The following is a 19,034-nucleotide window of genomic DNA, read 5'->3' on the forward strand; positions in this document are numbered from 1 at the left end:
CAAACATTCACTCCCTCCATCGCTGATGAACAGTAGCAGATGTGTGTACAATCTACATTTTGCACTGCAGCAACTCACCAAGAGTCCTTAGACAGCACCGTCCAAACCCACAATCTCTACCAGCTAGAAGGACAAGGGCAGCTGACAAATGGGAATATCCTGGAATATCACCTGGAAGTTCCTCTTCAAAGCACTCACCATCCTGACTTGGAAATATATTGCTGATTCTTCATTGTTGCTGGGTCAAAATCGTGAAACTTGCCTTCTTCCACCACCACCACCCCCCCGCCGCCTCACTGGTGACTCCCCATCCTGTAAAAAAGTAAAGAATAAAGAAGATCATATATGTGGAGAAATTTCACTTGATGTAGTCAGAGTCTATCTCTGTGATGGGATAATGATCCAGAACTTGGTGTCACATGACTAGTAAATGCATCTCTGAAACATTCAGAAAGAAGACAGCAAGGTAGTTAACATCTGCACTGAGGGCTTTTTCAGGCTTAAAACATTAGGTACAAAAATATTTTGCTATTAAGTACTTAGCATTCTTCAAAATAACAGTTCAGTCATCTTGGACCCATGTTTGGGATCCAACCTTATATATGTCTTTTATTCATTGGAGAAGAAGTTCAGCAATGCAACAATATTAGTATATTCTATCTGTAAGTAAAACAGATATGGAAGAAGTAGAAGGCCATATGGGTCTCAAGCCTGGTTCAGTGTTCAAGACGTTCATGGCTGCCCTTCTATCTCTTCTCTATTTTCCCATCTTATCCCCATTTTCCTTCGATTCCCTTAGTGCCCAAAAATCTTTCAATATTAGTCTTAAATAGATTCATATATTCAAGTTATATATATGACTGAGCCCATCCACAGAGCTGTGAGATAGAGAATCCCAAAGATTTCCAATACTCTGAGTGAAGAAATGTCTTCTCATTCCAGTTCTAAATAGCCTAGCCCTTATACCGACAATATGACACCTAGTTCTAGCCTTTCCAGCCAGGGGAAGCCTGGCTGTCAAAGACTCTAAGAATGTTACACATTCACTGTGATTACTTATCACTCTTCTAAACCCCAGGGAATGTAGTCCAATTCGACTCAACCCCTTATCACAGGAATCCAGTGAACTTTCATTACATCCCCTCTAAGGCATGTATACCCTTCTTTAGGTAATGAGACCAAAATTGCACACATTTCCCCATGTGTGACCTCGCCAAAGCCTTACATAACTGCAGCATAATGTCCCTACTCTTATATTCCAACGTATGATGGGAGGCAGAGAACAACATTAATGACTCAACTAAATTTGAGAAGTAAATTGTCATGTGAAGCTCTGAAGAAGCAACTGAAATAACAATGTGCATTCAAATTTCTAGCATACTCTCAGAAGCAAATTAACCTGCATGGTGTCAGATATTTGCAGATTAGAACAAAATAATTAGTTGCTAATGAATAGATAGCAGTATTTTATGACCTCCAGTCAAGGGACATAAATGCAATCCAGCAACAAACTAGTTCACAGAGATCAAAATATTATTTTCCCAGCTTTCTGTCTTTGTTTCGCAAAGATGCTGGACTGCGTCACAGAGGGACTTGTTCCCACCTAATGCTCTGGACAATCGGTTACTCTTTCAAGGTGACCCTAAAGAAGAGAGGTCAGCAGGTTTGTTGGCGAGTCCAACTCTTACTAACATGGCCTTTACCTGTGGCCACCAGTTAATGGTCAGCTGTGACAATCCAAGTTGATGTTCTTCCCTGTCCCTTTGCCTAGTCCAGCAGTGCAGAGCTCATGTTGCTGCCATATCTGCTGAGATGGGCTATCTGAGCACAGGTAAGTGATGATGTAACGATCACAATGATTAAATAGTTTCTCAGATTAACGGTCTTCCTCTGTAGATGGGTAGTTCTGACCTCCAGAGCATGTCAGCCAAAAGTAGTTGATTCTGAAGATTTATTTTGAAATGTCAGATTAGTATTCTTAATTTTTTTTGATTATTTGTAACTTTCACACCAGAAAAACGTATGTGGCCTTTGTGGAAATTTCAACGATATAACGGAAGATGATCTCACAACAAAATCTAACTCCATCGTGATCAACACCATTGAATTTGGAAACAGTTGGAAATCTGCACAGTCCTGCTCTAATGCAGTGAATCAGACTTTCCCTTGTGAGAGAAACCCATTTTGTTTTCCATGGGCACAGAGAAAATGTGCCATAATTAAAGATGCTAACCAAGTGTTTAAAAAATGTCACAATAAGGTAAGAAACTTTGTTCCAAGTGTATCATTGCAACTTTGACAATTATTGATGATATATTTAAAGCCATGAAAACAAATTATTTGAGTGAAAATAACAAGAGTGCACTTGGGCATATACCATGGCTAATCCACTTAGCCTACACAACCTTGGACACTAAGCAAAACTGTATCATGAGCAATCCAGCTAACCTGCGCATCCTTTGACTGTGGAAGGAAACCGGAGCACCAGGAGGAAACCAACATAGACACGGGAGAATGTGCAAACTCCACACAGACAGTTACCCAAGGCCGGAATTGAACCCGGGTCCCTAGCACTGTGAGGCAACAGTGCTAACCACTGTGCTGCCGTGCCCCCCCAGACTTACACTTGCACTTGGGCCTATTGAGGCAATTAATGGTGACCTCAGGGCCTCATCTTGCTGTTGCCAGTATTTTACCCATGTCAGGAAGGGTTCATACCATGTGGGATGCCCGGCCACTTTAGCTGCATTGGCTGGTTTTGAGCATAAGAACATAAGGGCGGCACGGTAGCACAGTGGTTAACACTGCTGCTTCACAGCTCCAGGGACCTGGGTTCGATTCCCGGCTTGGGTCACTGTCTGTGTGGAGTTTGCGCTTTCTCCTCGTGTCTGCGTGGGTTTCCTCCGGGTGCTCCGGTTTCCTCCCACAGTCCAAAGATGTGCGGGTTAGGTTGATTGGCCATGCCAAAATTGCCCTTAGTGTCCTGGGATGCGTAGGTTAGAGGGATTAGTGGGTAAATATGTAGGGATAAGGGGGTAGGGCCTGGGTGGGATTGTGGTCGGTGCAGACTCAATGGGCCAAATGGCCTCTTTCTGTGCTGTAGGGCTTCTAAGTTTCTAAGTTTCTAAGATAAGAAATAGGAGCAGGAGTAGGCTATCTAGCCCCTCGAGCCTGCCCCGCCATTCAATAAGATCATGGCTGATCTGAAGTGGATCAGTTCCACTTACCCACCTGATCCCTATAACCCTAATTTGCTTACCGATCAGGAATCCATCTATCCGTGATTTAAACATATTCAACGAGGTCGCCTCCACCACTTCAGTGGGCAGAGAATTCCAGAGATTCATCACCCTCTGAGAGAAGAAGTTCCTCCTCAACTCTGTCCTAAACTGACCCCCCTTTATTTTGAGGCTGTGCCCTCTAGTTCTAGCTTCCTTTCTAAGTGGAAAGAATCTCTCCACCTCTAACCTATCCAGCCCCTTCATTATCTTATAGGTCTCTATAAGATCCCCCCTTAGCCTTCTAAATTCCAACAAGTACAAACCCAATCTGCTCAGTCTCTCCTCATAATCAACACCCCTCATCTCTGGTATCAACAAGTATATGGGTGGACCTCCTTTGGGGGCCCTCAACCTATCAAAAGTACTGCTCCACCAAATCCACCGCTTCCAAACCCTGGATATGCCTGGGCTCTTCAGCACTGGGAGCTGCCTGTAGATCCGGAGTGCTCCCACTACTCCTGGTGGCTGGTGCCAGTTGGCTGGCAGCTCTTTGAGGTGGGACTTCCATTCAAGGAAGGGCTGAAATCTCACTTTAAAGCTATCAACATTACTCCCGGCATTAACTTTCTGTGGGGAACCATTGTTTATGAGGCTGACATTAGCAAGCATTTTTTGCAAAAAATGCTGAGTTGATTACCTTAATCTGCCTCTCCTTGAGGTTCCCTTGACCATTTATGCCATTATCCAGCCAATATATTTCACTTCACTTGATCTTAAGGAGTGGTTGAATACACCGAAGACAACAAAGACTATGGATCCTGACAATATACTGGCTGAAATACTAAATACCTGAGTTCAGAACCATCTGCCGTTTCAGCTGAACTGTCATAATGCTGCATTGATACTGTTCTCTACACAACAATGTGGAAAACTTATCTTATTCACAAAGATAGGACAATCTACTTCAGTCAAAAATTTGGTAAGGCGGTGGAAGGATAAACCACTTGTGCCATCAAACAACATCTAGCTCCCTCTCCCATAACCTGCTCATTGACACACAGTTCAGATTCTAGAACAATAATCCACTTGCAGATCACTTCCCATCACAACCTTTACTGGGGTATCAATATAAGAACTGAATGCCAGAGGAAATGTGACAGTAGCAGCCAAAGAGCATGAAGGCAATATTTAATTAATTTTGCATCAATGAGTTCCAGCACACTTGAGTTCAGTATTAGCCAGGTGGAGAATATTCACATTTCCAGAGTCTTCCCAGATACAATGTATGGTGATCGCTTTTTTGGTGGAAGCCAATCACTTGACACCAAAGTTATCTTTTTAGGACTTCCTCAGTCCTCATAATCCTCTGCTATTTGCTCAACACCTTCTCTGCACCATATTTTGAAGAGTAGGATTGTTCATTGACCAGTGTTGCTTTTCATTCACAACTGCCCTGATATTGAAGCAGCCTCTGCCAGCATACAGCAGAATCTCGTACATTCAGGCCTTGACTAACAGCTCAACTAAGTTACACAAATGTGCAACTGCCACCTGGAAGATCTTGGTCCAGGTTAAATGTCACCTGTGAACCACACGTTGAAAAAACTGTCAATGCAAAACAAAAAAAATACAGGGAATATTGGTTTGGACTGAGTAGTAGTAGGAAATCTTTGTATTACATTTTTTCTTTATTCTTTCTGATATGTATGTTGGGGGCATGGACAGATCAGATGACCCAGGACTCAAGCTCTACCCTGGGAGGAGCTTGCTTGGTCAGACTTGTGCTGACTGTGCTAGAATTAAGACATGTTAATGTACTATTCCAGTTAGTTTACTACCACTGACCTCGTGGTTTAAAAGGTAAAGTTTATTTATTAGTCACAAGTAAGGCTTACATTAACACTGCAATGAAGTTACTGTGAAAATCCCCTAGTCGCCATAGTCCGGCGCCTGTTCGGGTCAATGCACCTAATCAGCACGTCTTTCAGAATGTGGGAGAAAACAGGACCACCTGGAGGAAACGAATGCAGACACGGGAAGAACATGCAAATTCCACACAGACAGTGACCCAAGCCAGGGATCAAACCCTGTGAAGCAGCAGTGCTAATCACTGTGCTACCATGCCGCAGACCACATACATAACACTTGCATGTGATATGAGTGTCTCTGACAAGGCCAGCATTTGTGAAATCTCCAGTTGTACTTCAAATGAGTGGCTTGCAGGGCCATTTCAGAGGGCAATTAAGAGTCAACCACATTGCTGTGGGTTTGGCATCACATGTGGGCCAGATCCAGTAAGGATAGCAGATTTCCTTCCGTAAAGGACATTAATGAATCAGATGGGTTTTTACAACAGTCAATGAAATCTGTCATGGTCACCATTACTAAGGCTAGATTTATATTCCAGATTTTCAAATTATACCAGCTGCCATAGTGAGATTTAACCCATGCCCCGAGAGCATAAATCTAGGCCCTTGGATGACCAGTGACATTCCCATTACACAAGCATCCCTCCCCAAGACTGTGATTATTGATTTTTGCCAACAAAGTAGGTCTTTCTAATCTTCAACATCAGCACCATTGTTGAATTCTTCACCAACTACAAACTGGGGTATTAAGATTGACCAACAACTATATCACCAACATGACTGCAAGAGCAGGGCAGCAGGTGGGATATAAAACTCCCCTTCTATGTAGTTAAAGTTTGGAGTGTAGTATAATGGTTATGCTGCTTAAGCTGAACTGACATTTCTTATTAAGGGTTGTCTCTCAAGGAGTAGTTCAGTAGTCAGAGGGAGTGTGGGGACTTTGGTTGAGGCTAAGATCAGATTGTTTCCCTTATACTGCTTGTGCAGTGTTTTGTATCATTGGATGTTGAGGTAAATCTCAGCATGGAAACAAACTAACAAAAGAGGAGGGAAACAAAGAATGCTAGTTGGTTGGAGTACTACTAACTTATTTTACTTGTATAAGAGACCTGATAATCTGTTCACTTGAATGGTAATGCTCATAACGTGTGAAATAAATGTAGCTTTCTGCATTATTTTTTAATTGAAATATTGTTAAACTCCATCCATTTGTTTACTGACGCTGTGTTGTGGCATCGTTATCAGGTAAACCCACAACCATACTATGATGCTTGCATTAAGGAAGCTTGTGCCTGTGACATGGAGGGAAAATATCTGGGTTTCTGTACAGCAGTGGCAATGTATGCAGAAGCTTGTAACAAAGCTGGTGTTTGTGTTCGCTGGAGAACCCCAGAACGTTGTCGTAAGTCTTAATTTTTTGATTTTCACTGAAACTTTTGGGTAAATGCGAGAGGGCTTGTTGCATGATTTAATGAAGATACGTATCTATGGGTGAAGGTAACAGGCAAATTGATCATTTTCTGATATTTAATTTTGCATTAATTTTTCTACAGTGGCACTTGCCTGGCTTGTACTTATGCCTGGAATTCTGATTGATCTGAATTACAGACTTTTGAGTCGTTAACTTCCAGTGATGTGCTACATTGACCTTGAAGGTCAATCTGTCTACCGTAGTGAAATAATTTATCCAAAACTGTAGCATAGTTTTGGAGTAGTGTTAACTATTGACTTTGATGTGAGATATTAATTTGGATGTTGGATCAATTTTCTGATTGTTTCACACTAACTGTTGCTACTTTACTTTGCAGCTGTGTATTGTGACTTTTACAACAGGCCCAATGAATGCAGCTGGCACTATCAGCCATGTGGAACATTGACAGCAAAAACATGCAGTGACCACACAGTTCGAAAAAAGCTCTCTGCCGTTCTTGAAGGTGATATTATTTTATACCTCTGCTATAGTTTAGATATGATGTGGAGATGCCGGCGTTGGACTGGGGTAAACACAGTAAGAAGTTTAACAACACCAGGTTAAAGTCCAACAGGTTTATTTGGTAGCAAAAGCCACACAAGCTTTCGAGGCTCTGAGCCCCTTCTTCAGGTGAGTGGGAATTCTGTTCACAAACAGAACTTATAAGACACAGACTCAATTTACATGAATAATGGTTGGAATGCGAATACTTACAACTAATCCAGTCTTTAAGAAACAAAACAATGGGAGTGGAGAGAGCATCAAGACAGGCTAAAAAGATGTGTATTGTCTCCAGACAAGACAGCCAGTGAAACTCTGCAGGTCCACGCAACTGTGGGAGTTACAAATAGTGTGACATAAATTCTGATTCTAGGATCGCATGATAAAGACTCAGGAGGAAAAAAGCAGAAATATTTATGTGAAATAGTGTGACATAAACCCAATATCCCGGTTGAGGCCGTCCTTGTGTGTGCGGAACCTGGCTATCAGTTTCTGCTCCGCGACTCTGCGCTGTCGTGTGTCGCGAAGGCCGCCTTGGAGAACGCTTACCCGAATATCAGAGGCCGAATGCCCGTGACCGCTGAAGTGCTCCCCAACAGGAAGAGAACAGTCTTGCCTGGTGATTGTCGAGCGGTGTTCATTCATCCGTTGTCGCAGCGTCTGCATGGTCTCCCCAATGTACCATGCCTCGGGACATCCTTTCTTGCAGCGTATCAGGTAGACAACGTTGGCCGAGTTGCAAGAGTATGTACCGTGTACCTGGTGGATGGTGTTCTCACGTGAGATGATGGCATCTGTGTCGATGATCCGGCACGTCTTGCAGAGGTTGCTGTGGCAGGGTTGTGTGGTGTCTTGGTCACTGTTCTCCTGAAGGCTGGGTAGTTTGCTGCGGACAATGGTCTGTTTGAGGTTGTGCGGTTGTTTGAAGGCAAGAAGTGGGGGTGTGGGGATGGCCTTGGCGAGATGTTCGTCTTCATCAATTACATGTTGAAGGCTCCGGAGGAGATGCCGTAGCTTCTCCGCTCCGGGGAAGTACTGGACAACGAAGGGTACTCTGTCCACTGTGTCCCGTGTTTGTCTTCTGAGGAGGTCGGTGCGGTTTTTCGCTGTGGCGCGTTGGAACTGTTGATCACGTGAGAACACCATCCACCAGGTACACGGTACATACTCTTGCAACTCGGCCAACGTTGTCTACCTGATACGCTGCAAGAAAGGATGTCCCGAGGCATGGTACATTGGGGAGACCATGCAGACGCTGCGACAACGGATGAATGAACACCGCTCGACAATCACCAGGCAAGACTGTTCTCTTCCTGTTGGGGAGCACTTCAGCGGTCACGGGCATTCGGCCTCTGATATTCGGGTAAGCGTTCTCCAAGGCGGCCTTCGCGACACACGACAGCGCAGAGTCGCGGAGCAGAAACTGATAGCCAGGTTCCGCACACACAAGGACGGCCTCAACCGGGATATTGGGTTTATGTCACACTATTTCACATAAATATTTCTGCTTTTTTCCTCCTGAGTCTTTATCATGCGATCCTAGAATCAGAATTTATGTCACACTATTTGTAACTCCCACAGTTGCGTGGACCTGCAGAGTTTCACTGGCTGTCTTGTCTGGAGACAATACACATCTTTTTAGCCTGTCTTGATGCTCTCTCCACTCCCATTGTTTTGTTTCTTAAAGACTGGATTAGTTGTAAGTATTCGCATTCCAACCATTATTCATGTAAATTGAGTCTGTGTCTTATAAGTTCTGTTTGTGAACAGAATTCCCACTCACCTGAAGAAGGGGCTCAGAGCCTCGAAAGCTTGTGTGGCTTTTGCTACCAAATAAACCTGTTGGACTTTAACCTGGTGTTGTTAAACTTCTTACATAGTTTAGATATGCCAGAAGGCATTTCTCTATTCGTTTTCTTTCTATATACTTTAACACGAAGCAGATGACTAGTTTCCGACCCCTTCGTTCCTGACTGCCCTCCAAAACCCAGCCCTCAACCCCTCTCTACCCTCTGTTATTTTCCCACCCTCAAGGCTTGGGACTTAGCTACCAGCTCTATCACAACCTCTTCTTTCTTCTCCTCCTTGCAGTCCCAGCAGTGCCCACTACTGAGCTCTGGTGCTGTCGGGGCTGCTGGAGCTGCTGGCCAATCAGATTTGCAGGCAGCTATTTAGGGTGGGACTGAACGGCAGACGTCCCATTCTCTTGCTGAGGGGTGGCAGCCCCATTTTTACCTGATTTTGCCTGCTGGCAGCGTGTTATGGTGGTGAGATGAGCTTCTTTCTGGTGTGTTGGGCAGGATAGGTGGGCATTTAGCCTTAATCCCGTAAAATCCAGTCCGTTAATTTTATTCAGTTACCTGTAGGACTATATAGAGTTTGTGTGAATTTGTGGCACTGGATATAAATATTGTTCAACAATTTTGTTCAGTAACACAAGGAATACATCAGAAGAGATACATTGTGAATTTTCATAATTAGATAAAAAAGACACGATGTTCCAGAACAAAACTCATTGTAGGAACTGGACATATTTTTAAATAATCTAGATCAGGAGCCTCTTATTATATTCCATTACAGCTACAACATGAACATTTACTTGACAACGTGGAAAATTGCGCGTCTCCAGAAAAGCCTTAACTTTCCATCATTGACAGTGCTGTCAAATGGCACTTACACAGCAATAAGCTGCTTATTGATGTTCAGTTTGTCTTCTGTTGGGGTTACTCAACTGCAGCCCTCATTACAGCCTTGGTCCAAACATGGATAAAAGAGCTGAACTCCAGATTCGAGATGAGAGTGGCTGTCTTTGACATCAAGGCAGCATTTGACTGAGTGTGGCATAAAGAAGCCCCAGCAAAACTCCAAAGAAAAGCATTCACAGTGCTGAGATTTCAGGTTTTCTACTTTTATTACATTTGCCCAATAAAAATTAGATTTTTTGTCGGGATTCAAAATTCATATTTTTGGGGATTGAGTTAGGCATCTGTATGAGTTAAATTTACATTGCCCAGTTGTACGCACCCCAGACACCTTTTTCCTTCGGGGAAAAAGATACAAAAGTCTGAGGTCACGTACCAACCGACTCAAGAACAGCTTCTTCCCTGCTGCTGTCAGACTTTTGAAAGACCTATCTTGCATTAAGTTGATCTTTCTCTACACTCTAGCTATGACTGTAACACTACATTCTGCATCTTCTCATTTCCTTCTCTATGAACGGTATGTTTTGTCTGTATAGCGTGCAAGAAACAATACTTTTCACCGTATATTAATACATGTGACAATAATAAATAAAATTAAATCAAATGTAATTGCGTAGTTAATTAATTTTGCTGAGTTTTAAATAATGAACTATTAAAGAAAAAATGGAGACAATATATGAATGAAATTCCAGACCTGTCACAAACTAATAATCTATAGTGTTATTTACTGTGATATAATTATGATAAAACTGTGATAATATGACAAAGACTTTCTAAGCACCTCACACTAATGTTCACATTTTCCACAATAATTAGGATGCTATCCAAAGTGCCCGGCAAGTGCTCCTTATCTGGATGAAAATACAATGAAATGCGTCAGCCTAAATAACTGTACCTGTTATTACAAGGGTCAGATATATAAAGCATTTGAAAATGTATCTGGCTGTGAACATTGGTAAAGTATCTAGAATATGCATTTTTAATGTTATTTATTACTACTAATGGGTCATGAAAACAACGATGTGCCAAATCTTCCAGTCTTCAAATCGTTGGTTACTGAGTGTACCATTGAAGATGTGCATTGGGTCCCTGTAGAAGATCAGATATGTGGGCCTATTTGGGAATTGCCTTGGTAGTTCAAATCTCCCTTGGACAATTCCCTGCTCCCTGAGACCCTCTGTGAACGTATGTGACTCAGGGGTGGTGTTGGAGACTTCGGAAAGTTCACGGTACTTAATTGAATGGTTACCCAGAAAATGTTAAACAGATTGAAACCGAGTCTAACATCTGGGTAACTACAGAAATGACCTCCCCAATCACTAATACTGACCCTAATTCCCCACACCCCCACCCCACAACCCAACAACCACCTGACTAGTCCTCCTGACTACCCAACTAACCTGCTGATCTGACCCAACTACCTACCTCTCCACCTAATTACCCCAGACTTGACTACCGACATACCTAACTCACCCACTTTACCACCTCACCCACCCTACCCAATACATCCACCTCAACCACCTGCTACCTCATTCACCTACCAGCCCACCCACCTTGCCCACCAGCCACCTCACCCATCTTATCACTCTACATACCTCCCCTACCTATTATCTCACTCACTTCACCCTCTTATCAGCCTACTCACCTCACCTTCCTTATGGGATGGTGGTCCAACGACTGCACTTCTTCTTGCAGCCCTGGATTGTTCGTTCTCAGGATTGTGATTTCAATCACCTTTTTGGTAAAGATCTTCATTATTATCTCCATTGTTTAGAACCTTTAATGTGGCCTTGTCACTTTGATATCCATGCCCCATGGATACATGGAAGGCTTCAAAATCACTGCAGAACTCCATTCTACTGTAGGAATTGACATTAGTTAATGTCATAATCTCCAAATGTTAAATGACTTCTTGAAAGTACTTTTATAGAAAGGACCTGTCAGTTTTACCAGGGATATCCCTTTGTTTTCTCTCATAAGGCCAGCAGCTCTGAAGCCTCTTTCAAGTGCTTGATGGACAGCAGGCCATCTGATTCACTGGAGAGCTTTCCTTTTCACTTGCAAAGAGTAGCACCTTGTGTCTGACTCCTTTGAAGGGCTTTGATGGACAGCAGGGATTGAGTTACAGTGGGGAGTTTGGCTTTTCACTTGCAAAGAGTAGCATCTGGTATCTGGTTCTTTTCAAGTGCTTTGATTGACAGGTTGGATCAATTACCCACTCGCCATGGTGTTTCAGTTCTTTTCTAACTGCAATGTCTAAAAAGCATTTGAGATGCATTCAACTGTGAAGGGAAAGAAAAGCAAACAAAATCCTTGGCAAAACAAGAAGGTTTTATAATGGGCAAATTACTCGTTATCACTCAACATCATTTTCATTTACAAGACATGTTGCATTGAATGGCAACTTCATGCTATACAATTAGAGATGAACCCTTAAGGATGTGTTTTTAGTTAAGTGACTTTGACTGTGTCTTTAATAAGGGAACCAAAATTTTTAAAAGAGGGTGATACAGTCATCTATTGAATATTTGAAATGTTTTCACTCTTGGTTGATGGGAACAAAGTCATAGATAGATGATAAAACAATAGGAGCATGAAGAGAAGCTAATAATGCTATTTCCTCTCCTTTTTGCCTTTTCAGAGTGATGCTAATATTGTAGTATCCTCATTTCTTCACCTGCTTTGGTGCTATGTTAGCCATAAAACAAATGAAACTGGTGCAAAGAATAATTCAAAATATACACATGCTATCAATCCATATAGTGCAATTTGAAAGCTTATTTTAGAATTTTCAATGCCAGGTGAAAGCAAATGAGAATGACAATTTAAATGACTTTTGGATATAGGAGTAGACATGCAAGAAGTTGCATTTTTCCATCACCAGAGGGAAGCAGAGTTGGCAGTAAAACTCTGATTGCTACTTCTCCAAATGAAGGCAGCATAAAAAAATCTTGGGAGCGATTCTCCCCAAAAAATTCTAAGTGCTGAATTTGCGGGAAAAATGGTGTAAATCACAATTGTTTTTTCAGTGGGAGTTCAGGTTCGAATCTCCCACACCCTGTGCACTGGAGAGGCCACAATCGTGAAAATCATTATAAGCTCGGGGGGTGGGGCCTATTCACGCCAGGGTCTGACATTTCCGGGGCTTTGTGCATGCCGAGACCCAATTGCGGTTCGCACAAGCAATCCCGGGCCAGCCCCGACCCCCCCCCCCCCCCCCCCCACTCACCCACCCCGTCCCATAGCACTGCAATCTCCAGTCCCCCCACACCCTCCCCAGCAGTGACGATCTCCCCCCCCCCAAACCACCGCTCCTGACAGACCCCTCCCCCCCCACTGACCCCCCTCCTGGCAGGCAGACGCCTCCACGGGAGGCAGACTGCCCCCCTCCCCCACCCCAGGAGACCTCCCTCCCCCGCCCGCCCCAATCTCTGGCCTCCCTCCAGCCCCGACTGATCCCAATGCAGAGTGCCAGTGGGAACCCTCCACCCCCACCATCATCCCCTAGGCCCCGTCCACAATAGGCCCCACCCCCAGGCCCTGCCCATTGGCACTGCCCATACCCATTGGGCAGTGCCAAGGTGCCCCCTGGCCAGGGGGCACCACCCCCCCCCCATCGCCTGATTGCCCCCCCTTCACTCCAGCGGGGTCTCCTGCTAGTTCCCCAAAAGTCTAAACCCGCGGAGTGAAATACTCCTGGTGGGGTGGGGGATCCTTTCCGGCCCAGAGAATTCAGTCCTGGGCCTGATAATCACATTTACAATAGATTAAAAACAGATTAAAATCACTTACCTGGGCTTCCAGCTGGTTTCCAGCGTGGTCTCGACCGCACCTACTCTCCAGCTGTGGGAGACATGCGTCGGGAACCTGCAAAATGGCCGACACGTGCATCTTCCAACCTGACGCCCAAAAAACTAGTGCGTCAGCGTTTGAAGAATTGGGCCCCTTATTTCCTAAAATAAATCATCTGAATATTTAATGTTTTACAGCACATGCATTGAAGGAAAAATCAGCTGTGGTGAGTAAACTTTATTTTTCAGTAAATCAGACACCACAGTAAATCATCATAGAGGCAAATACTGGTGTCAGCCATTGTGGGTTAAGAATTTTCACATCTGTAAAATGATGGGCGGAATTGTTTGCCGAACTCTGCCCAGGTCAGGGTTATGCTGCTGTTGGACTGTCCTGGAGGTGGCTTAATTAACAGACCTCCTCAGCATTTGCCATTGATTAAGGCCATCAAGTGGTTCCCAAGATGAGAGGCCCAGTAGGAGCACCTGCAACACAAGTAGTATGGCAACATCACTAGCTAGGTTAGGCATGTGACAGAATGAAACATGGAAATGCAGTAGGAAATGTTTCTCTGTGTCTAATTCTGTGGAACTCTTGCCTATTTTGGAATAATCGTGCTGAAATCAAGCAAACAGCAGTGTGACAAATTCTTAATTTTATTATGGATAGAAACTTAATGGGGATACATTTTAAGGGCAGCCAGTGACTGGTGTAAAAGTGAATATGCGAACTGGAGACATTCTCAAGGGGCACTGACCCGGTTATTGTCACAAAATGGCAATGGTGCAGCAACTTAAAGTAATCATGGTGTTTTGAACCATCAGTGGCTAAAACTGAAGAGGTTAGGTCCCTCACTTTATCTGCACCCTTTAAAATATTAAATTCATACGTGATGATGAAAATGTGCTACTGATAGTGATGCTCACACTCAGCAAATGTGATTGCCATGTAAAGAACTAAGATAACTTCTCTTCCTCTCCAGTTACAACCACAACGCCCACCACTTCAACAGGTGAATACCTTTCTCTGATATTGCATGTGGATTTGTGAAAATAGCGACAAGTTATAATTCTGTTTCAAATTTTAATTCTTATACATGCCAAGAATGTTAAGTAATTTTTTTACCAGTTTATGAAGGATTGTTATCCATGCAGGTTCAGTGGGCTGCATGGCTTCTTTTTGCACTGTCGGAACTCTATGGTTCTATTCTATGTTACTTGGTCATGTAGGCTTATGGGGGCATATGGTACTCCTGCAGCTATTTCCTGTGTTCTTTTGTTAGTCAATATGTATATTCTAAATTACTATTGTATATTCCACTTGTGCCTGTAGATGTTTATTCCTTCAGAAGGAAAATATAATTAACATAGTTGATCAAAGTTTTTGGTTGATAGCCTTTGATGGCACAAACTTTGCCACAAACACCAGGCAACAGTTTTGTTCCTGATGGCATCAATAAGTACTTCACCTTTCAGCATATTTTACATTAGCCTAGAGTCTGACGAGTCAATATTCTGAAATATCAACAATGCAGTGTGTTCAAATCATTGTGCTAATTTATATTTTTGAAATGAAGTGAAATTGTTTATTTTGTAATCTATTGCTAAATATGGCTGATACTCTAAATCAATTGGTTTGTTACTAATCTAATTATCTATTATGATCTTTTTGTTTAGAAACTACAAGTGTGACAAGTCCAGCAACAACAACATCCCCAACCACAACATCCCCAACCACAACATCCCCAACCACAACCACATCCCCAACCACAACATCCCCAACCACAACATCCCCAACCACAACCACATCCCCAACCACAACATCCCCAATCACAACATCCCCAACCACAACATCCCCAATCACAACATCCCCAACCACAACATCCCCAACCACAACATCTCCAACCACAACCACATCCCCAACCACAACATCCCCAACCACAACATCCCCAACCACAACATCCCCAACCACAACATCCCCAACCACAACATCCCCAACCACAAGATCAACCACAACATCCCCAACCACGACATCCACAACCACGACATCTCCAACCACAACAACCCCAACCACAACATCCCCAACCACAACATCCCCAACCACAACATCCCCAACCACAACATCCCCAACCACAACATCCCCAACCACAACATCCCCAACCACAACATTCCCAACCACAACATCTCCAACCACAACAACGATCTCTCCAACCACAACAACGATCTCTCCAACCACAACAACGATCACTTCAACCACAACATGTAAGTATATGGACGAGGGGCTGGTGATGATAGCGGGATAGATTTTTTTTAGTGACACCTGGAAAAGCTTACGTGTTCCATTGCAAATGGAAAAAAATCAAATTGCGACTGGTGATCACTTTGACTATTTCAAACCTAAGATGACATTCAGAGCCCTATTTACATACTGAAATCAGCCTTTCACTTGAAACAGGCATGCCACTTTCAGAATGGCACCAGCCACGTGATTGGCTTTAACAGGCTGTTAAGATTACCGGCCCCATTTTGAGGTCATGATTGCCCCATTAAGTTTTAACCTTTTTATTAGTGTCTCAAGTAGGCTTACATTAACACTGCAATGAAGTTACTGTGAAAATCCCCTAGTCGCCACACTCTGGCATTAAACGTAAACATTTCAGAAATAACGCAACTGTGATTTTGAAGGATCCTAAATGTTTTTGTTCTCATGATAGCAATATATAATCTCACAACTGTAATATACAAATCAATAATGCCTAAGCAGGCATCAGGAAATGGTGCACAGGAGCCACACTGAAAGATACAAGGCAGACACAAAATATATGTAAAGAAATCCCATGATAATTTGTAATTAAAGAGAATCAAATTAATCAGTACCATCAGCAAGCTGATTATGCTGAGGTGGAAAGTTGAAAGAAGAGGTTTTATGATGAACAATGGAAACACAAGTGCATAGCTCATGGGAATAAATGAGGAATTTCAGCTGCACCCATGTTCTAAATTAATCTGGAAGACTGACCCTTTCCTTGGCCACTTATTGTACCTTTGTGGCATCTTGCAGTGCCACTTGTGGCAGTGTCTTTCCAAGACGACAGTGGTGATTTTTTAAAAAAACATCATGATTTGTAATGTGCTTTTGAGGTGTCTTGAGGCCATGAAAGTTTTAAAAATGCAATTTCACCTTTCTTCCCTTACTAAGCATTTATATAAGTGGATAATTTTTCTCTTTTTATTTTGCAGCAGAGCCTTGTTCAGGTTATTGGTCAAGATGGAGCAATACAGTTACACCAAATATAACAGCCAGAGGGGACCGAGAATCCCCAGAACACCTATGTGATTTCAGTGAATCACATAATAATATTCAGTGTGAAGCTGTTAAAAACCCCAACCAGCCAATCTCAGGAACAACTGACAACGTGACATGTGACTTACAAGGACTCAAATGCACCCCATCACCTTCTGATATTAGTCTCATGTGTCTTGACTACAGAATTAGAGTATGCTGCATAGAAATCACAACAACCACCACCACAACTACCCCCACAACCACCCCCACAACCACCCTCACAACCACCCCCACAACCACCCCCACAACCACCCCCACAACCACTCCCACAACCACCCTCACAACCACCCCCACAACCACCCCCACAACCACCCTCACAACCACCCCCACAACCACCCCCACAACCACCCCCACAACCACTCCCACAACCACCCTCACAACCACCCTCACAACTACCCCTACAACCACCCTCACAACCATCCCCACAACCACCCCCACAACCACCCCCACAACCACCCTCACAACCACCCCCACAACCACCCCCACAACCACCCCCACAACCACCCTCACAACCACCCCTACAACCACCCTCACAACAACCCGCACAACCACCCCTACAACCACCCTCACAACAACCCTCACAACAACCCCTACAACCACCCCCACAACCACCCCCACAACCACTCCCATAACAACCCCAACAACCACCCTCACAACCAGCCCCACAACGACCCCCACGACCACCCTCACAACCACCCCCACAACCACCCTCACAACTACCCCCACAACCACCGCCACAACCACCCCCACAACCACCCCCACAACCACCACTACAACCACCCCCACAACCACCCCCACAACAACCCCTACAACCACCCTCACAACCACCCCCACAACCACCCCCACAACCATCCTCACAACGACCCTCACAACAACCCCTACAACCACCCCTACAACCAACCCAACAACCACCCTCACAACCACCCCCACAACCACCCCTACAACCAACCCAACAACCACCTTCACAACCACCCCCACAACCAACCCTACAACCACCCTCACAACCATCCCCACAACCACCCTCACAACCATCCCCACAACCACCCTCACAACCACCCTCACAACAACCCCCACAACCACACCCACAACGACACCCACAACTACCCCCACAACCACCCTCACAACCACCCCCACAACCACCCTCACAACCACCCCTACAACCACCCCTACAACCACCCCCACAACCACCCCCACAACCACCCCCACAACCACCCCCACAACAACCCCAACAACCACCCCCACAACCACCCTCACAACCACCCCCACAACCACCCTCACAACCACCCCTACAACCACCCCTACAACCACCCCTACAACCACCCCCACAACCACCCCCACAACCACCCCCACAACCACCCCCATAACAACCCCAACAACCACCCTCACAACCACCCCCACAACCACCCTCACAACCACACCCACAACCACCCCTACAACCACCCTCACAACCACCCCCACAAACCACCCCTACAACCACCCTCACAACCACCCCCACAACCACCCCTACAACCACCCTCACAACCACCCTCACAACCACCCCTACAACCACCCCCACAACCATCCGCACAACCACCCTCACAACCGCCCCCACAACCGCCCCCACAACCACCCTCACAACCACCCTCACAACCACCCCCACAACCACCCCCACAACCATCCTCACAACCACACCCACAACCACCCCCACAACCACCCCTACAACCAACCCAACAACCACCCTCACAACCACCCCCACAACCGCCCCCACAACCACCCTCACAACCATCCTCACAACCACACCCACAACCACCCCCACAACCATTCCCACAACCACCCTCACAACCACCCTCACAACCACCCCTACAACCACCCCCACAACCATCCCCACAACCACCCTCACAACCACCCCCACCCCCACACCGCCCCCACAACCACCCTCACAACCACCCTCACAACCAGCCCCACAACCACCCCCACAACCATCCTCACAACTACACCCACAACCACCCCTACAACCACCCCTACAACCACCCCCACAACCACCCCCACAACCACCCCCATAACAACCCCAACAACCACCCTCACAACCACCCCCACAACCACCCCCACAACCACCCTCACAACCACCCCCACAACCACCCCTACAACCACCCTC

The 19,034-nt window shown here is 44.9% G+C and overlaps 1 protein-coding gene across 1 annotated transcript in view; it reads left to right on the forward strand.

Moving 5' to 3' along the window:
- Positions 1-19,034, forward strand: part of LOC144507481 (mucin-6-like) — a 96,621-nt gene that overhangs the window by 40,900 nt on the left and 36,687 nt on the right. Inside the window, exons 25-32 of the mRNA XM_078234606.1 lie at positions 2,015-2,260; positions 6,335-6,491; positions 6,898-7,023; positions 10,580-10,718; positions 13,753-13,781; positions 14,538-14,567; positions 15,232-15,816; positions 16,795-17,051. Of these exons, the coding sequence (XP_078090732.1) occupies positions 2,015-2,260; positions 6,335-6,491; positions 6,898-7,023; positions 10,580-10,718; positions 13,753-13,781; positions 14,538-14,567; positions 15,232-15,816; positions 16,795-17,051 (1,569 nt within the window). The remainder of the gene's footprint in view (positions 1-2,014; positions 2,261-6,334; positions 6,492-6,897; positions 7,024-10,579; positions 10,719-13,752; positions 13,782-14,537; positions 14,568-15,231; positions 15,817-16,794; positions 17,052-19,034) is intronic.

This window comes from Mustelus asterias, chromosome 19 (genome assembly GCF_964213995.1).
Source record: "Mustelus asterias chromosome 19, sMusAst1.hap1.1, whole genome shotgun sequence".
Lineage (NCBI taxonomy): Eukaryota > Metazoa > Chordata > Chondrichthyes > Carcharhiniformes > Triakidae > Mustelus > Mustelus asterias.